Below are 18,647 nucleotides of genomic sequence, written 5' to 3' on the forward strand. Positions count from 1 at the left end.
CAAGTGAGCAAGGGACTCACGTCTGAGCATACCCTGCCAACTTAGGGCGAACAAAGTGATACAAAAGGGGATGATGGACTGAGCATTTGAGCAAATCAAACACTCACCCCCAGTCAACTGATCTAGGTTTAATCCACCACTATTCTTTAGCTCACCCAGCCACCCCAGTTCAGACAGGGCTATATGCAAATCAGTCTGACCCTGTGCCTCATGGGAACAGTCCAGCCTGAACTGCCTAGTCCACGTTTGGACCACTTTTCGGAACCATATCCTCAAACTAATTTACTCTGTTCCCTCAATCGTGGTGTGCACATTCTCAGCTCTTGGTGTGTGTCCTCTTCATCACTCCGTTAACTTCATGGTCTACTCCCCATAGTAACCGGACAAAATGAGCAAAAGGTGACAATTCGCAAATGTGGGCCACTGTTTTTTTGTTATTTCCTGGGACTGTCTCGGTTCCCGTTTTGACCCTGTATCTTCATCCTTAAGGCACTTGCTCAATAAAAAATGCCAGAAGAGTATACGATCTATTAGCACAAAACACTGTAAAACACTTTGGGTAAAAACATTGCATGATTGGACTGAGGCGAGATACTGAAGTAAGAAATTGACTTCATTTTCACAACAGCATATGTGGCCCCGACGGCATCCGTAGAGTGTTAGGATGAAACACCCACCCAGGAATGGTTACAGGCTGTTTTCTATGTGCCTGAATGTTTGCCTGTGTGTAGTTATATTCTTGCTACGCACACAATGGAAGTAGGGTGACCAACCGTCGTAAATTTCACGAACCGTCCGTAATTTGTACCTCACGTCCGTTGTCCATGAGAATCCCTTTTACGGACGCCTTTTGTCCGTAATTTTGGGCATTGGCTTGGGGAACATCACTGTTCCCCTGCCAGAACCCTCCGCTCTGATGGGGCGCCTCACACTGCTCTGAGCACACACATAGCCCCAGCCGAGTACTTCACAGGTCTTTAAAAGACCAATTACGCATTAACGAGGCTTTGTTGTTTTTTCCGCCCCTTCATCTCCACACTCCCTGCCTATTGCTGGAAGAATTAGCCCCCCACCAAGCCTCCGAAATTTGTAATAGCCCTCACCTCCTCCCCCGCCACCCCACGAAATGTGGCTATCGTTGCGCCTCTGATTGTGAGTGATAGGTAAGGCTTGTCTGTTTAGCTGTTGGTGCTGTATTTGGAGGAGTCCTCTGTGGGTGGTGTGAGGAGAAGAGTGACTGAACATTACGGACACCAATAGGCCTGGTGGCTATCGTTGCGCCTCTGATTGTGAGTGATAGGTAAGGCTTGTCTGTTTAGCTGTCGGTGCTGTCTTTGAAGGAGTCCTCTGTGGGTGGTGTGAGGAGAACAGTGACTGAACATTACGGACACCAATAGGCCTGCGAGTGGCAGAGCTGGGAAGAGCAGGCCCGAAGGCCCATGACCTAGAAGAACAGTGCTTCCAGGGACCTTGATCCGAAGCATATGGATGACAGCGTTGGGGTGTAAAGGGCAAGGACAGCACAGGACTCTGGGGGGCATGCCTCTGTGTGTTGGTGGGACAGCGCTATGGAATATGGCTCTTGAACCGCCGAGTTGCAAAGTGTGGAGCTCTGAGGCCAGTGGTGAGTGTATGGCTGCAAAGTGACAGTGTACCGAGGGCATGGCTTTTACAAAGTAGAACCTATGACTTGACCCAGCCAAAGCGGTCGAAAGGTCCCATGTCATGTATGAAACACTAAACCAGTTCTGGCCTTTTAGCCAAAAGCAAATTATAAATATGGGCATCAAAATCCCAGCATGGAGTGTTTTATTGGCTGGAAACAAAAAAGATAACCGAGTCGCACTTGCATGGGCCTTCCTGGCAGCTGTGGTCCCCACGGAGGCAACTGCACTACGGTTCAGAGTGACGGGTAACGTCACATACAGTGTTATCACATTTTTTACTTTGAAGCATCCGTGTACAACTAATAAAGGTCATGTGTGGGAAATGTCATACTGATGCCTGATCCCAGGTAGACCTAACTGTAACCGAGCGTGATGACAAGCCTTCCAGCAAATGACCCCATGATGCGACCAACCAGAGCTAAAACAGAAAGGTTAACAGTAAGCCACTCTTCATTTCAGTCCAGCCCGAAACCCACCTCAGAGTCCTTTTCAGGAGTTTTAAATTGACCAAAGATGCATATTTTTGTCCATCATATTTAATATTTTAGTCTTTTCTGACTGCACCTTTGACATTCCTTAACTTAAGGGGTTTGGTGTATGAATAATTGCCACTATGTGCAGACATGGGAGGGGGACAAATAGAGTAGACCGAGAGGGCTTGCTATACAGCCTCCAGCCTTTTGAACCCCACACTCCCTGACTCGTGCCTTCCCATAGATGAACCTGGGTATGCAAAACCCCTGCCTCTCACAGGAGCCCCTACATATGGGAGCAAACGATAGGTGTAGGGAGGGTGGGAGCTTCTGAAGAGCTGTTTCCCTGTCAATGGATAAGAAAGAGAAGCTGTGTGTGGGATCTCTCTTGTGGACGATTAAAGCCCTTTCCATGTTCTAAATTGACATGGCTTGGTAGTTCGGGCTGGACTGTTCCCATGAGGCACAGGGTCAAGGCTGATTTGCATATAGCCAGTGTCTGACCTAGGGTGGTGTGGAGTGCAAAATAAACAATGGATTTAGGCCCAGATATTTGTACTGGGGTGAATGTAAGACTTGTTCTGCATTCTGTCCATAAACTGTGTTTTTTGCAATGTTCACCCCAAGTGGGCTGGGTATGCTCAGACGTGAGTCCCAGGCTCTCCACATCACTGGAGTCAATCTATCCAGGCTGAAGAAGGCGGATAGCCAGAAACCGGTCCTTGGATGCTTGATTCCAGTCTAGTAAAGACATGGCTTGGTAGTTCTGGCTGGACTGTTCCCATGAGGCACAGGGTCAAGGCTGATTTGCATATAGCCAGTGTCTGACCTAGGGTGGTGTGGAGTGCAAAGAAACGATGGATTTAGGCCCATATCTTTGTACTGGGGTGAATGTAAGACATTGTTCTGCATTCTGTCCATCAACTGTGTTTTTTGCTAATGTGAAGGGCCATCACAATGGGAGGGCAGAGGGCGCAGTATGCCCCAGGCCTGTGATCTTTCAGGGCCCCATGCTGATGGAAGGATGGATGGCTAAATGAAAGAGGGATGGAGAAAGGGAGGATGGATGACTGAAAGGGTGAATGGGTGGATGGATGAGTGACTGGGTGGATGAATGAGTAAGTGAAAGGATGGCTGGATGGGTGAAAGGGTAGATGGCTGGATGGATGAGTGGATGGATGGATGGATGGATGGATGGATGGATGGATGGATGGATGGATGGATGGATGGATGGATGGATGGATGGATGGATGGATGGATGGATGGATGGATGAGTGGACGGATGGATAAAGTGAAAAGATGAATGGAGGGATGGATGAGTGAAAGGGTGGATGGAAGGAAAGATGAGTGGAATGATGGATTGATGGAAGATTGATTGATGATGGATAGGTTTGCAAATGGTTGAATATTGATATGGATGGGCACCCAGATGGAAGGACAGAGTGAATGGTGAAAGACTGATTGATGGATGAAAGAATGATTACACTTTGTAACCCCCATCATCTTAAGTACATTTCCTGTAGATTGACTTTCACATTTATATGAGTCATTGTCTCTATATAATATATGTGTGATGTAACTCACTCCGACACCCTGTCCTTCTTACTTGGGATGAGTAGCACTATAAAATAAATTAAATACACATGAGAAAGGGTCTATGTGAAGAGGAGGGTCACCATTGGAGGGTGGTAGCAAGGCCGTACTGTCCGGACCGGGCATCGGGCGTTTCCCTGGGAGGCTGAAAAGGTGGTGAGGGGGCGGTTTCGTTAACGTAAAAAGACTTGTACATTTATTCAAAGCTGCGCGCATACTGAAAAACCATGAAGTGCACAATTATCTCAACCCAATATAAACTTATTTTCACTTGTACTTAAGTTGTTGTCTATTCACTTACTTCTATACTATTGCGTGACCTCTTCTGATGTGTCTGTAAAATGTAACTTTTGTCCTGAATTTTGATCTCCTGTCCGAAATTTTTGTCCTGAATTTAGACCCTTTGTCCTGAATTTTTACACTCACCGCCCTGAATTTGCACCCATGCCAGTTGGTCACCCTAAATGGAAGGCGACTTGCCACTGGTGTGTAAGGAAGAGCGCCCGGGCCACAGGCAGGTTTGTTTGGGCAGACTGGCCTAGGTCTTGTCGTAGTGTTGTGCTTCGGTGTATTCCCTGGCAGCTCCGTGACGTCAGGCGGCGACCGTGGTGACCTATCCTTGGTGATCACCCTCCCCCCCCCCCCCCCCCCCCCCCCCGCCCCTCCCAATGTCTTTTCTTCCAGTCGCCCCTGACAGACACCGTTACTCTTCCGTGGGGTAGGGACAAGGTGTGTGATCGTCTGTCACGACCCACTGTTCGAGGCACGGGGTGGCTGAAACAGCGGTACCCTGTAGTCCACCGGGCTGTAGGGCTTTACGTTCAGAGAATGGGTGTTTAAGAGTAAAGAAAGAGTTTGCAGTTAGTCAAAAGGTAAAAAAGACAGCTCAGTGTATGTGAAAGTAACAGCTGTACACGGGGTAAAGGAGGCAGGGTAAGTAGGAGGTAAAAGAAACTGCTCGGAATGGGGTACATAGTAAATACACATAAGTAAAACTTAAGTAGCACAGCAAAGTATGGGTGAGACAGCCAGGCGAGCGGCAAAACAGACAGTGTAAGGGCAAAAGAGACATCTAAGTACAGAGTAAAATAAATACCTAGGTATGGGACAGTCCAAACGAAAGTGGTAAAACGGACAACCAGTAAGGGGTAAAATACATAGCAACACCTTTGAGGAGTTACATCGACATATCGGTATGTAGTAGGTGCGGGTTAAAAATACATGTTGGTAATGTTTTAAATGTATGCAGTAAGATACCCTCGACAAGGGGAAACCCTACAGCCAGTATAGACAGCTGTGTAAGGGGTAAACGGGTATGTCAGCATTAGATTAAGTAGACTGGTGTCTACAGTAACAGTTAATGATGATTAAAGAGCACCGCAGCTGATGAAGAGGCTGAAAAGGGAGTGAAACAAATATAAAGTAAGGGGTGCAGTGAAGGATGAGACGGACTATGAGATATGGGGCCAGCAAGTGGCAAAGGTGCGAGACCAGTCAGGGGTAAAAAGATAGGGAGTCGGCAAAGGGTAGATCAGAAACGAGGAGACAGGGGAAAAGTATATGAGGGGTACATTTAGTGAAACACAGAGTTAACAACAGATACTGCAGACAGCAGTCGTGAGATGTAAAGTAGTTGTAAGGTGAAGTAGGGGAGGCGGACAGCTTAGGATGCGACAGGTGGTCTTCAGCCTGCCTGCGCTGGGCGCCTCTTGCTGGCGCCCTGCCTCTTGCATTGTTCTCCTCAGAGCTGGCGCCAGCAGTGGCTGCCGGCAGCTCCCTGCCTTACCTCCAGCGCAGCCTGTGCAGTCTCCTCTGCAGGAGGCGCCCAGCTGCTCCTGAGTCCCATGCACTCCTGGCTGCTCTCCTGTCACCCCCTGCGCGTGTCCTCTCTGCAGGCACCACTGGGCCGGTCCCCTCTCTGTTGGTGCCGCAGAGGTGCGTGCGCTTCCTTTTCCTGTCTGCGGGCTGCTCCTCAGTGAGGTGTCAGGAGGGGGCGTGGGCGATCAATAGCTGGGATGGAAGTAGGAGTGAGCATCCTGCAGCTGGTGGCAGGGTCCGGGCAGGAGGAGCAGCTGCAGGGGTGTGGTGCGGCACTCACACCGCACATTGCAGTAGCGACAGCACTCCCTGGGACAAGGAAGTCACCGGGGGCTGCGGCGTGGAGGCCAAAGCGGGCACGGCGAAGGCACACGAAAGCACCCACTGGGGACTATGGAAACAGAATGCAATCAGAGAAAATACTAAAGGCACGTGAGAGGTTTCGCCAGGAAGCATACTTACTACAGCTTGGTCGGTCTCCTCTCCTCCCAGCAACAATTATCATACGTAAAATAACATGCACTTTAGAGGAAGCCTGACAAACAAGACAAGCTGCGCTGTCGAATGTCAGTACACTGGCATTCAATTTCCTCTCGTTTTATGCACCGCAAAGTTTGTCCCATTTCGATTTCTTTTATTTCTGAAATTGACACACACACTTCTAAATTTCTTTATCATGCATATGTACCACAGTTTAAAAACCACTGTTTAGGTCATCCGTATCGCGCCAGGCAGCCGCGGTTATAACGCAGACTTTACTCTTTTTTGAGGCGGCCCACTTGGACGTGCTCGTCTGACTTCCTTTTGACCTAAAAGATTTCTTATCTTTATGGGGCCAACATGGCCCCATAAAGATAAGAAACCATTTACGCCAACATGAAGTCAGACGAGCACGTCCAAGTGGGCCGTCTCTAAAAGAGAAAAGTCTACGTCACAGAATGCGCTTTCCCAATGGCTGACCACCATTTAGCATAAACAGTGTTGCCAGCAATGGGAAAGAGGGGCGGGACTTAAAGCCAGATACTGAAGCGGACCTAAAAACATAAAATCTGGCCAGTGAGACTCTGCATGCGCAGCCCACGCAGGCGAGACCTAACAAAAACTGTTCCACTATCCTCACAAGCAGCTCAACAAACCATCCAGTGTCCTTCTCACATTCTCTGCTTTTATACTATTAAGAGCAATTATCAGTTTCCACCTTTCCTTCTCGGAGTTACCCCTTCCTCGAAATCACATTTTCTGCCTTCATCCATGCAAGAGGGACCATCAAGTTCTCTTTTTCCTCTTGATGAGGTGCCACACCTTCCTATCTCCCATACAGAAATATCTCCTGTATCAGGAAACGAGAAATCTTTAGACAAGAACAGATTTCAGATCCCTGACCTTGTATCTGACTCCTGCCCATACCTCGTCATCAATTAAACTTGGCTCAGATATGATTCAGCACTCACATTACATGAAGCCATCCCTTTTGGATACCATATTCTTTTCAGAAATGGCCCAACCCAAAGGCTGAAGATGGATTAGCCGTCCTAATCAAGATCCCGGTCATGAAGTATTCCAAAAGAAGCTTGATCAAGAGCAAGTGCCTGCACCAGCCCTGAAGGTCACGTGTCATCCTGTGGCATTCATATCATCACTCCTGAAGCATATGCTGATTTCAGCATTATCCACACTCTCCCCCCAATTTGGTAGACCGGTTAGTGGAGCAAGGCAAAAAGTGTTGGACAATGAACAACAATAGCAACTATTTCAGGAGAGAAGGAGAACCTTGACAGCAAGACAGTTGTACACCATATCCTGTTTTCTAACGCAGATGATGAATTTAGCTATATTCTTGTGTTAGGCTTAATTGTTTTTCTGGTTAGCTGCAGGCTCTCTCCAGTCAGAGCATGGGAGGATTACAGTGTAATGCAATACGTATTCTGAAGTATGGTTAATACCATAAACCAAAGTTATGGAGCCTATCATCAGGCTCTAAATAAAAGGTTTATGTCTTTTACCTTATAGTATAGCACAGCTGGACAAGATATTTGTTGTCTGCTAGGACATATGCTATCTGACGTAGATATTCTGTTCCATACTACTCTCAAAGAAGATGCCTTGACCATTCAGCTTTACAGTTCAAAGCCTAAAGTGAGCACCAGTAGTACCAGAGTTATGTGTTCCATGGGCAAGGGCAAATGTTGTCACCCAAGGATTGGCTAATTATCCTGGAGTCGCCCAAACCAGATCTGGACAGGCAGAGAGAGGGGTGTTTTCAGAAAGACACATGGGCTGGGAAGGCTGGGAAATCTGGGTCAACAAAGCTCTGACACTGCAACACAGTGCATCTGTATGACGATGCAGACCAGGCAAAGAGATGTGGGAAACATAACAAGATGATGGACAAAGTGCTGGAATGTATATTATGGGTATATTAAGGGGCAAGTCCCATCTAAAAGAGGGCTTAAATGAAGCATGGTTGTGAGGATCACGAAACAGGGGAACAAGAGGTTGGGGAAACCAAGTTTTTTCCAAGATTGGGCTATTCTTCCATATTAGAAAACAGAAGCAAATCTCTGATGAGCTGCTCTGAGAGCTATAGCATCTGTTTCCCAGACAGAGAGTAAAGGGAGGACAGATGAGACTCAATTCAAGAAGGCTGGGGACGAAACAGGAGTGAGTCAGCAGTAAAAGAACTATGTTTAAGACACAAAGACTCCAAACATAATCAAATGATTCTCAATTACTGAACTGCATGTGCTCCGACACACAACCATATATGCCATACAAGACTGCTTATCCAAACAGAGCCCCCCCTGGAGTTCCTAAAGCTTCAAACAACCATGCCACAGCTAACACAGTTTAGGTGGAGTGTGTTGCGACCCTCCAGATGCTCAGCTGTAAGTCCTGCAGGAAAAATACCAGGACATAGTTAACTCTCACACACATTGGTTAGATGTATGATTCTAGGATGCTCCCCTTGCTCCTTAAAATTCTGCCATAGGGCAATCTGCATAATATATTAAAATATTAAATAATATAATTTTACAAGATCTAACTATACAGGCATAGTGGGCAAATATATTCACTTATTCATGGTGTTGGAGAGAGCATCATAGCTGAGGCAGCAGCAGAGTCTGTGAAGATCAAGAGTTCAAAAACTTGGGACGAAGGAAATGGATGATGAGAACTAGGTGCTGCTTCATACAAATAAGACACAGCATTTTAAAGTGGGGGTAGTGGTGTAATAGTAATGAAAGCACATTAACATTTTAGGTCTTTCTGGATCATGCTACATTCTTTAGGATGAAAGCTCCAAGGGATTAGCTGTTTGTTATTATGAAATAAAAATAATAACTCAAACTATTTTATAGTTTCATAATAAGATGGCCCTAGTCTTTAAATATTTGAACTACTGAGCTAGACGACAACTGCAAAAGTCAAATCCTTCTTTACATTCTATTCAGTACCATGCCACTGTACACCAAGTTCAATCATGTCAGAACTCTTCCTATCAGGACTTCATGCCTGCTACCGCAATTAGTACCCCAAACAGGTTGTCTGTGTTCCTGGAATGGAAGTTCTAGGTTATGCTGGGTCCTAAAGCTAGCATTTTGCAGCCATGTACCCATCAATACAAATGCAATGAAGCAGAGCCTTTGATTAGGTGAAAAGACAATATGTCTGTCCAAAAGACACTTTCAATTTATCTTGGTGCTTTAAACAGTAAATGGAGAGTGCTTCCAAGTGGTGGTTTTCTTCAGATGATGGGACATGTGTATGAAACATAAAAATAATTAGGATAGCTCACTACTTAATATTGTTATTGCAGCTCACTATATAGGTCCTGATTACAAGTTGGCCAGAGGAGTAGGTGCTATTTTTTTTATACTGAGCAAATCCGATTCCTCGACATTCAAAATTTAGCCGGAACAATAAATAGCAGCTATTTGGAGTTTTGGGGAAATATCAAGCGGCTTTTAGAGCGTACTGCATACAAAATTAGGGCAACTACCATCCTGTTTTCCTCTGTTAAATTCCGACCGGTTTGACCAGATGAAACTGAATTAAGGCTGAGGAATTGAATGCACCTGGTAATTGCCGGGTGTGGTGCATACATCCCAACTGGAATTACTGACCTCTGCACAACAGGTGTTTGCGCATGGGTCGGAAAGCACCAATTAATGTGGAATCAAGGCCTTAGATTGTACTTCGACTGTCATTAGGGTCCTGTAAAGAGAGCCCTATTCCGGGATCAGTGGCATATTCTATGAAGAATTTAGTTAACACTCACCTGGGCTTGATGAAATGATCCTTCAGAAATCTTGTACTGATTTAAAAATAGCTTCACATAATAAAAATTGAAGACACTGTTCATCATTCCAGCGCCTAAGGTTGTCATGGAATAGGCCAGCGCATTATGATGGATTCCAAACGTCTTCATTTTTCAAAGGTTGGGTCTGTTCCTCCTAGTTTATAAAGAAGAAGGAAGTAAACTGAGTGCTTCTAATATGTGAATATTAACTATGTGAAGAGAATACTGTGGTTGACAAACGAAAGAGATGCAGCTAATATCGGATACGACAAGTCACCGCTGAGTGGCAACCAGGCTCAGAACTACTTGCTTATTTACAAACTGACCTGTGAGATTGGAGAAATGGGACTAGTCAGAGAGAGTCATTTGTCAGAGAGTCTCATTGGTCAACGCAGCTGGCTTTTCAGAGGTCTTGACAATTTGAAGGCTGGTCAAGTTTAGCTGAAACACATAAACCAAATGGAGAATTTAAAACAAATATAACAATAGTATTTATTCAGAAAACAGAATCCACAATGCCCTCTCATCAGGACACTTGAGCACGAAGGTAGTAGTTCATGCGTGTCATTGCTTATGCATGTGCTAGCAATTTCAGGTTTACTGTTGATGGCAAAGCTATTCAACGTCAAAATACATAAATAACATTAAATAAAACATTCCATAAAACAACATACATAAAACCCAAAACATAAGTGAGAATATTAAAACACAGACAAAAGACAGACCAGGTAATGTCAGTATATGTAACTCATTTTCATGTTCGTAGGCGGCTTGGTTATATCGAAGGATTTTTTTCAACAGATTTTTATCAATTTTGATATCAACATCACAGTAAAGTTTCACCTTTTGGGTCGCAGCAGTCATTACTAGTTAGCTCATGTAGTTTTCATATCCATTACATGAAAGTGGCCTGCTGCCATAGTTTCAGGAGTTGTGGTTTTAAGTTTAACATCCCCCCCACCCCACCCCTGCGAGTCAAAGTTGTACAAATGTATGTGTGGCTCACAAAAGTAGTATATAATTCAGCTAGGCTAGGTGTGCTTAAGGGGCAGCTGAGCAGTAAGGTATTGCCATAGCCCACTGACCCAGATTGTTGAGGGGGTGCGTGGGTGTCTACACAAATGAGAGTACTGTTCATATATTAATTCTGGGTCCTCAGGCGGAGGCTCCCTCTGGGGTCTCAGAATCAGGGTGTGTTAGTTTGTGTAATGGGGCTTCCCAGGATCAAGTCACCTCTGTGCTTCTCAGTCCCCTATTAGCTTCTCTTAAGAGTATCCGTCCCTCACATTCTGCGCATTGGTTACATCGATTGATAAGGAATGCATGAACTTTTTTCGGAATTTCGTACATAATGATTGTTTGCTGTATATGCAATTGCCTGTATATACATGTTCATCTCCAGAGATCTTGTAATATTTTCACAACAAATTAAGAGTGAAAGAATCTCAGACACATACATATATTTAGGTGGCAACATTAATAAATCATGTTGGCAATGAGATGTAACGGAGTCACATTTCCACTGTTAATTAATGCCTCTATTGTGACAAATTTCCATTGGTTTACAATTCATCCCTACTATTGACCTCAATTACGTTTGTTCCGGTCAGACCAGCCCGTCAAGCACTGCTGGATGACCTATAGGCCAGATCGACGCTGCTTGGTGCTAAACCTCGTGAAAAGACAAATAGAAGTGTCTTGGAAGTTGACAGAGGCACCACAGACTATCTGAACAAAAGAATTGTTAAAAAAAGCTGAGGCGGAGAACACAGTCCTATCCACACACCTTACACAGACAAAACAAGACCTGCTGCCTGGGATGAGCTGCTTTTTGCATCGGAAGTTCCCAGCTTCAGATTAGAAAATCCAAATAATCAAAATAAGAACTCATCTGCAAATACTCACTTCAATACTTAGCCTCATAGGGACATGGTAGTTAGGGCGTACAATTAATATCTTGGTGTCCTGACTCCTGGTGCCTTTCTGTCTGTAGAGTACTTCAATGCAAATCTCCAGAAGAGTTTTGCTGTAGGTCTCTGGACTAAATGTATTACTTTGCGTCCTCGGTCTCCAGAACATCGGCTTCCAGACCATCAGGATTCTTGGCACTTGGGGTTCAAAAAGTAGATCTAGACCCACAACACCAGTCTTGGGACTAGCTCAAGAAGCTGGCTTGCCTAGCATTGCTCAGCTTGTTCTATTTAGAAAACATCAGTGCAATGAAAATGTTTGTTCCTTTACTTCATTCGGGCAGATCTTGCTCATCCAAAACTCCTATAAGGTTCAGTAGGCCCTGCTGGTGTGGTGTTACAGCCACCAAGGCTCCAGTTTAATCATTTTTTTAATGTGGCACACTTGAACTTTTATTAGAGTAACTCAGCCAAACCTTGAGAGATTTAGTTTAAGGTCTCTAATGGCACATTCCTAGCTGCCTTATAGGAGGTACAGTCCTTAACTTTTATGTCAGGAGCTATTACAGTCCTGTAGTTCCCTTCCCTGCTACTCCTAAGTAAAGTCCATCTGGAGTGAGAAGCGCGAAAGTAAGCATTCATCAGACTGTTTGATAACCGTACCACCTCCTAGATTAATTATAACCTAAGGGATCCTCAGGTTGACTTCTCAGTCACTAAAATCCCAGGCATCGTAATCAATATGTAGACGTGCAGGTTCAGATCTACATTAAACTAGCATTTTTTTTTAACTGTGACAAAGTATCATTTAGAAACAAATTCTCATCAGACTACATTTAAATTCATGAGTTTCATATACAATTACATTTTACCTTCAAATCTGATTTGGTATATGTAGGACACTATATGTTTATCAAATTCTAAGGTTATCAGACACACTTCGATGTAGGAAACTGGATGACCAAGCGATGCTGTGGCTCAAAATAATGACAGAAAAAGCACATGGAGAAAAATGAACAGTTCTCTCCTAGTCTTTTCTAAAATCAACATAATGTATAAGGAACACCTATGTGTTTTAAACAAAAACATGACCATCATGTAAAAAAGTCTCCCCCTTTTAACTATTACCTTTGTTCTAGTTTTCTTCACTCTTTCTTCCGTCTATCCTTTCATCTATTCATCTCTTCACTTTTCCATCCACCCATTTAACCATACTTTCTTACATTCATTCATATTTTCACCCTTTTATATATCCAGCCACTCATCATTCCACTCATCCATCCTTTCTGTAACTTTTGTCTAGTCTTCCATCCTTTCACCTATTCTTTGTTACACCCTTTCTTATATCTTCTCATGGTATCTTTCACCTTTCATTCTTTCATCTATTCACCTTTTTCATCCTCCCAATCCTTCTTTTAACTTTCATCACATCTATTTTTCTCTCTCATCAGTATTCTCTTAGGTACTGCTACAACCAATGCTAGGTGTCTTGGAGATCTCATGTTACGAACACTTTAAAAATGTACATGTAAGAAGGAATACAGAGAGAAGGGGGTTTAGGACAGCCATTGCCTTTAATGTGCTTTTCATGGTTTGCCACTACTTGAATGGGCTCTCCAATAAGGCCATGGCATTTCAGGTACATTAAACCATTTGTGTCCCCATTAGAGATGGTGCTCAAATAGTCCTTTTGTTGGACCACAGAAGCAACATGATGTGTAGGTATGGTTTTTAGGTCTCGCCTACGCAGTGGCATGCGCTGCATAGGAAAAAGACCTTTAGCAATCGCTTCGGTTTTTGTCCCGAAAACGTGCAAGCTTTCCATTGCCTTCAATGGCAATGCATGCACGTTTGACGGTTCCCTTGCGGGAGCGAGCTCGACACCATATGTTTGTAATTAACTTACAAACACATGGTGCCCCTAGCTCGCTCCCGCAAGGGTAACCCTTTGTGTGCAGTCTGCCGCACTCCCCTCAACCCTCCCACTTTTAGCGCGTGCGCTTGTTTGTTGTTGTTGCAATTTTATACAGTCCAAACTCGTCCCAAAGGTATTGAAGCACTGGACGCGAGCGCCACTTACATTACACACGGACACATTCATTTTTGGTAGGCACTGGGGGATTAAACGATTTGCCCACAATCACAGGTTGTAGAGCAGACGTCGAGACGCGGACCTGGTTTCTCCGCTCCAATGTCGTTAGCGGTGGCCCTTACGCCAAGAAGGAAACCTTTGAAGGTTTGTGCCGGTAACACATATAAATGAGGATTTCCGATTCCAGTAATGGCACTAGCAATTCAGTTTTCACTGACACTAAAGACTTGTCCCTGTTGTCCTTAGATAATTGGTTTCTCCCACGCCCCTGCTGGCACCTTCCCACACCCTTCGCAGTATCCGCACTACACCGCATTCAAGATCTCTCTAGCACAACAACAGGGATTTCCTGGAAGTCTGCCTCTCGTCACAGGACGTACTCGCTCTCACATTGGGTGTCCTCTTGGTCACGTGACATTGTCAAGACCTATCCTTAGCCCTATTCTCGTAGGCAGTTGACACTGGCTGGTATAGCTCAAGTAAGATGGCGAAGCCCATGCAGCGCTGTGACCACTGCCTGGCATGGAGACTTCTCTTACCCCACCTCGCTGAGAGCGGCCCCTTTCCCTCACCCGTCCCATTCCAGACACCGCTGTGAGTACTGGCTGGGAGAGAGGAGGCATTATCCCAACCAGGCCACGAGGGTAGTGGGATGACTCTGGCTCCTTAGGAACCTTGGGTGGGAAAGTTAGAGGTACTGGGGTGCTGTAGTGTGTGTATATGTGCGTGTTCTCTTGCCTTCTCTGCGGATGGCGCTGCTATTGGTCTATGGTCTGGGTTGGGATGAAATGTGGCACCACCTACCATTTCATCCGCGGATGCAGGGGAGACGGAATATAGCTACTTGGTCAGCTCATCTGCAAGCCTTTCACGGCTGAGGTTGATGAGGTCTGCTCCTGACCGTAGAAGCAATTTGACAACTGTATTATACATTTGCTGCATCTTCACTGATTTTAATGGGGCGTGATGAGGCTTCCTCAAATAACCAGAGATGTTGTTAGTCTGTATTCTTGGGAACAATGGAACCTACAAAATAAAGAGTGGGTTTTAACATTTGTTATCCACTCCTGTGTGTGTTTGGGTGTTCTCTTTAGCCTGCTGAAGGGTCCTTGGAAATTCCACTGTAGCAGTTTCCTGTACGCAACAGATTCCAGAAGATGCGATTTCCGCTGACCTTCACTATCAAGGTGCGCCTACTTGTGACCCTGGGAAAGCCCTAGCTAAGGTCGTGCACAGGTGCTCCTGATCACTTTAGTCGGACGGGCTGCTGCACAGTGAATCCGCCCGTCGTTTAAACACACAGCTCTCATGAGAAGGGGGATTCGTAATATCGTAAACTGCATGACTATCTCTTTTCGAGTGCTTTGCTTTGATAAATAACCAATCCTTATGAATCTGATCACACCCAACACACGTTTTTGCATGCTAAATTGTTTCTTAAAGTGTGCATAATAGACTGCAGTCGAATAAATGAACATACGCTTTTGTTTGCATCTATTTATGCACTGGTATCTCATTTTGAGTTACTGTAAAAGCAGGCAAGGTATCATAAATTGTTTTATTCTTTGCTGCTTCTTTTCTACAGTTGTCTTTGGTTAGAATTCTTATCAGTCTACTTTTCCCTTAAGGATGCTACACACCAAAGTTATTGGTACAAAAGCTTCGACATTTAAGATTGATATTTTGTTGGGTTGTTTCTTAAAGGTTCTTTGAAACAAGTTGATAAATGAATTCTGCTGGATTATTCACTTTTGCTGCAAATTTCTCACTACAGTAAAATTTTCAAAGAATTCTAGGAGTACTCCAAGAAATCTATGCCTGCTATACATTTCTAGAAATGTTTGCATGTTTAATACTTAAGTATGCGGATTTTCCAACAGTATGAAACATCTGCATGAATTAATACAATACAAATGTGCAGTAGCACACTTAAGGTTTTCTTTTGCTTGAGGAAAATATTTTTCCACGTGGTGGAACCACTTTCCCCCAAACCCTCATTTGAATGCTGTTTTTCACCGTTTAGTAGCAAAATGGAAATAAAAAAAAAGTGACTTGATCTTCAAATCACCCCCCAACTCCTACCCAGCAGTAGATGTCTTGCCTCTTACGGCCAGTAAATGCATTTTCCAATGTGCCAACACTATTTTACGAGTTGTTAACCTATTACTGACTCAGTTCAGCTCATAGGCGTTATTCGATTATTCAATAAACAATCATAAAAGCACACTGAATTAAAAGTGTCACATTAAAATTGTTACAAGGTAAAAGAATTACAATATATTACAAGAATTGGGACAACTCGAATGGAGGCAATACTATGGACCTAGCAGCAACTAATTATACAAAAGGCAAAGTTAAAATTCCAGGCTTTTTCTAATGGACACTGATTTTAAAATAAAGGTTGCAGTAAAAAAAACAGATATCCGGGGTAGCAAGTGCAAAAAGTAATCTCATGGCAGTTGCAATTGTAAACACAGAGTATTTCTTAAAAAGAGGTTTGAGATAACAAATACGAAGGTGCATATACAGTGGACAAATTAGCATAAAGTGCAACGTGCTCTGTTTGGTGGTACCATCACACGGGCATGGTGTTGAAGTATAGGTTTTCATCCTTGGGAATGCCACCAGGTTATGAACAATGCCTAATCTCAGCCTTGTAAGGACGAACTGATGAGAATGTTTGGTAATTACTTTTAAATACTTAGGCATGCCATAACCTTCCTCCTTGTTGGAAAAGTAAAAAACATGAGTTGTAAAATGGCTACATTGATCTTTACGCCTATTAGATTTGTTCCCCATAAAAACACTTTTGACCTCCTCTTTAGGTATATTAATGGCACATAAGGGGTCACTGTGAACATCCAAATCAAAAATTTCCTTATAGGATGTTAAAACATAATTTAACCAGGGGATCTGGCAGGCTTTGTCCAAGCAAAGACAGTCTTGAATTATTCGTCTGGTAAATCCAGTTTCGTTCTTAGCCCAGATTGACCTCCATGCCATAAGGGATCTCAATCCTGTTAGGTCAGTTAAGTATTCCAACCCCACCTCATTATGGATCAGTTCGGTGGATGCCGAGGTAGGGAGACAGAGGAGTCTCTTAAGGAATACGTTTTCAGCTACCTGCAGATCCCCTTGGTTCCAATGTCCCCACACTCATGAGCCATAGAGGGCAATTGAAGCACATCTGTGCCGGTAGACATTCAACATATCAGGGATGCGACGACTGCCTAGTTTAGAAGCAAAACGAAATACTCCTGAGGACCCCTTGCCCATCTTGGCCTTGACATGGAGTAGCTCCGGGGCCCACGACCCACTGTTACTAAAAGTTATAGCAATTTATAGCAAAAGGGACCCCCTGATACTGCTAGATAGTTCCTAGGTCAGGGCACACATTTTATATAAATAACTTATCCTAGGCAACTAAAGGGTCCTGAGAGGATGACAGGTACTAGAAAACATTAGTTTGTTGTAGCCTAATAGTAAATCACCTAAAGTAGTGCACATACAATTATTGACAATAAGAAAGAATATTATTCATGGGTAATTTATTAAAAAATATAAACAATATTAAATCAAGTCCTTGACACAGTTAAAAACACATATAATTGCTTTCTCCTAGATATTACAAATAACAGTATTACACATAACAATATTATCAGTCGCAACAATATCAATTTATACATATATTTTTTAAAAAATTGGTAAAAAAGACCAAACAAGTGGAGTTATTAATTTTTCTCTACGCGCGTTTCGGCGTATTCACGCCTTCTTCTGGAGAACCACTTGATGTTTCTAAAAAAGAATAAAATATATTTACATCTGTGTATGGAACACATGATTACACTTTATGTGCACTACATTTACAGACTTCAAGCTACAGTTTTGTGAACATCATGAGGCTATACAGTGTATTGTTTAAAAAGCTGGCTGCTAGACTCAACGGTACAGATTTTGTTCAGTTTATAGACATAGTAGTTTGATTATTACTTTCCTAACTGATAGGTATATCTAGAAACCAAAAGGTGTTTACTTGGTCTCTGTAGAGTCCTAGCATATATGGTTCAAGACCCTAGGAAGATACAATTAGATAAAGCTACAGATTCACAATTTCACAATACTTTTCATGAGGATCTTACCCCGATTGAATGTACTTGCGGATAAAGCTGGATCTAAATCCTATCTTTGTATAAGGGTAATGAGGGGTAGTGTCGTGTCCTATGATTGAAAATAGACAGAGAAAAGAAAGTAGAGTTACAATATTCAGACTGAAGAGTATATGTACTATTTTATGGGGGAATGCATTATGTTTATAATTACCTTAAAAAATGGCAATCCAAGTCTATGATTCGTTTCTTTGTATTACTTGAATCATAATTTTCGAAGTATAGATCTGCTGATGGTGTTGTTAACAAGTGGCCTGAACTGCAGAGAATGATAAGCTAGTGTTAGGTTATGCGACTAGTGTTGTTGGATCTATGATGTTACCTTATATTTTGTGGTTAATACCTTAATAGATACTGACCGTGATATGTGTCGCAATCTATCAAAGATGATATTGCTTCTGCAGTCGGCCGTGATAAAGGGTGATAAAGGGTCGCACTTGGATATGGTTAAGGATGAACCTATACAAACAGGGAATGATGAGGCTAAAGTCATACACATAGTCCAGCTTGATACATCTAATTCAGGGGTTCATTTTTTTGAAACGTTATATAGTGGGGGGAAGATATTCCCCTGATAATACCTTGTATATTGGTAATTCTAGGTTCCCAAATGTAGATAGGTAGGGGT

At 43.5% G+C, this 18,647-nt stretch overlaps 1 protein-coding gene across 4 annotated transcripts in view; it reads right to left on the bottom strand.

Annotated features, from left to right (window-relative positions):
- The window catches only part of LOC147684886 (solute carrier family 68 member 1-like), a 221,551-nt gene that overhangs the window by 143,677 nt on the left and 59,227 nt on the right, over positions 1-18,647 (bottom strand). For all 4 annotated transcript variants that reach the window (XM_086940761.1, XM_086940759.1, XM_086940760.1 and 1 more), the window contains exons 2-3: positions 10,178-10,292; positions 9,831-10,005 (exon numbers count right to left, since the gene is read on the bottom strand). In XM_086940761.1, coding sequence (XP_086796887.1) covers positions 9,831-9,980 — 150 coding nt within the window. In that variant the 5' untranslated portion in view covers positions 9,981-10,005; positions 10,178-10,292. The remainder of the gene's footprint in view (positions 1-9,830; positions 10,006-10,177; positions 10,293-18,647) is intronic.

Source organism: Lissotriton vulgaris, chromosome 10, assembly GCF_964263255.1.
Source record: "Lissotriton vulgaris chromosome 10, aLisVul1.2, whole genome shotgun sequence".
NCBI classification, from domain to species: domain Eukaryota; kingdom Metazoa; phylum Chordata; class Amphibia; order Caudata; family Salamandridae; genus Lissotriton; species Lissotriton vulgaris.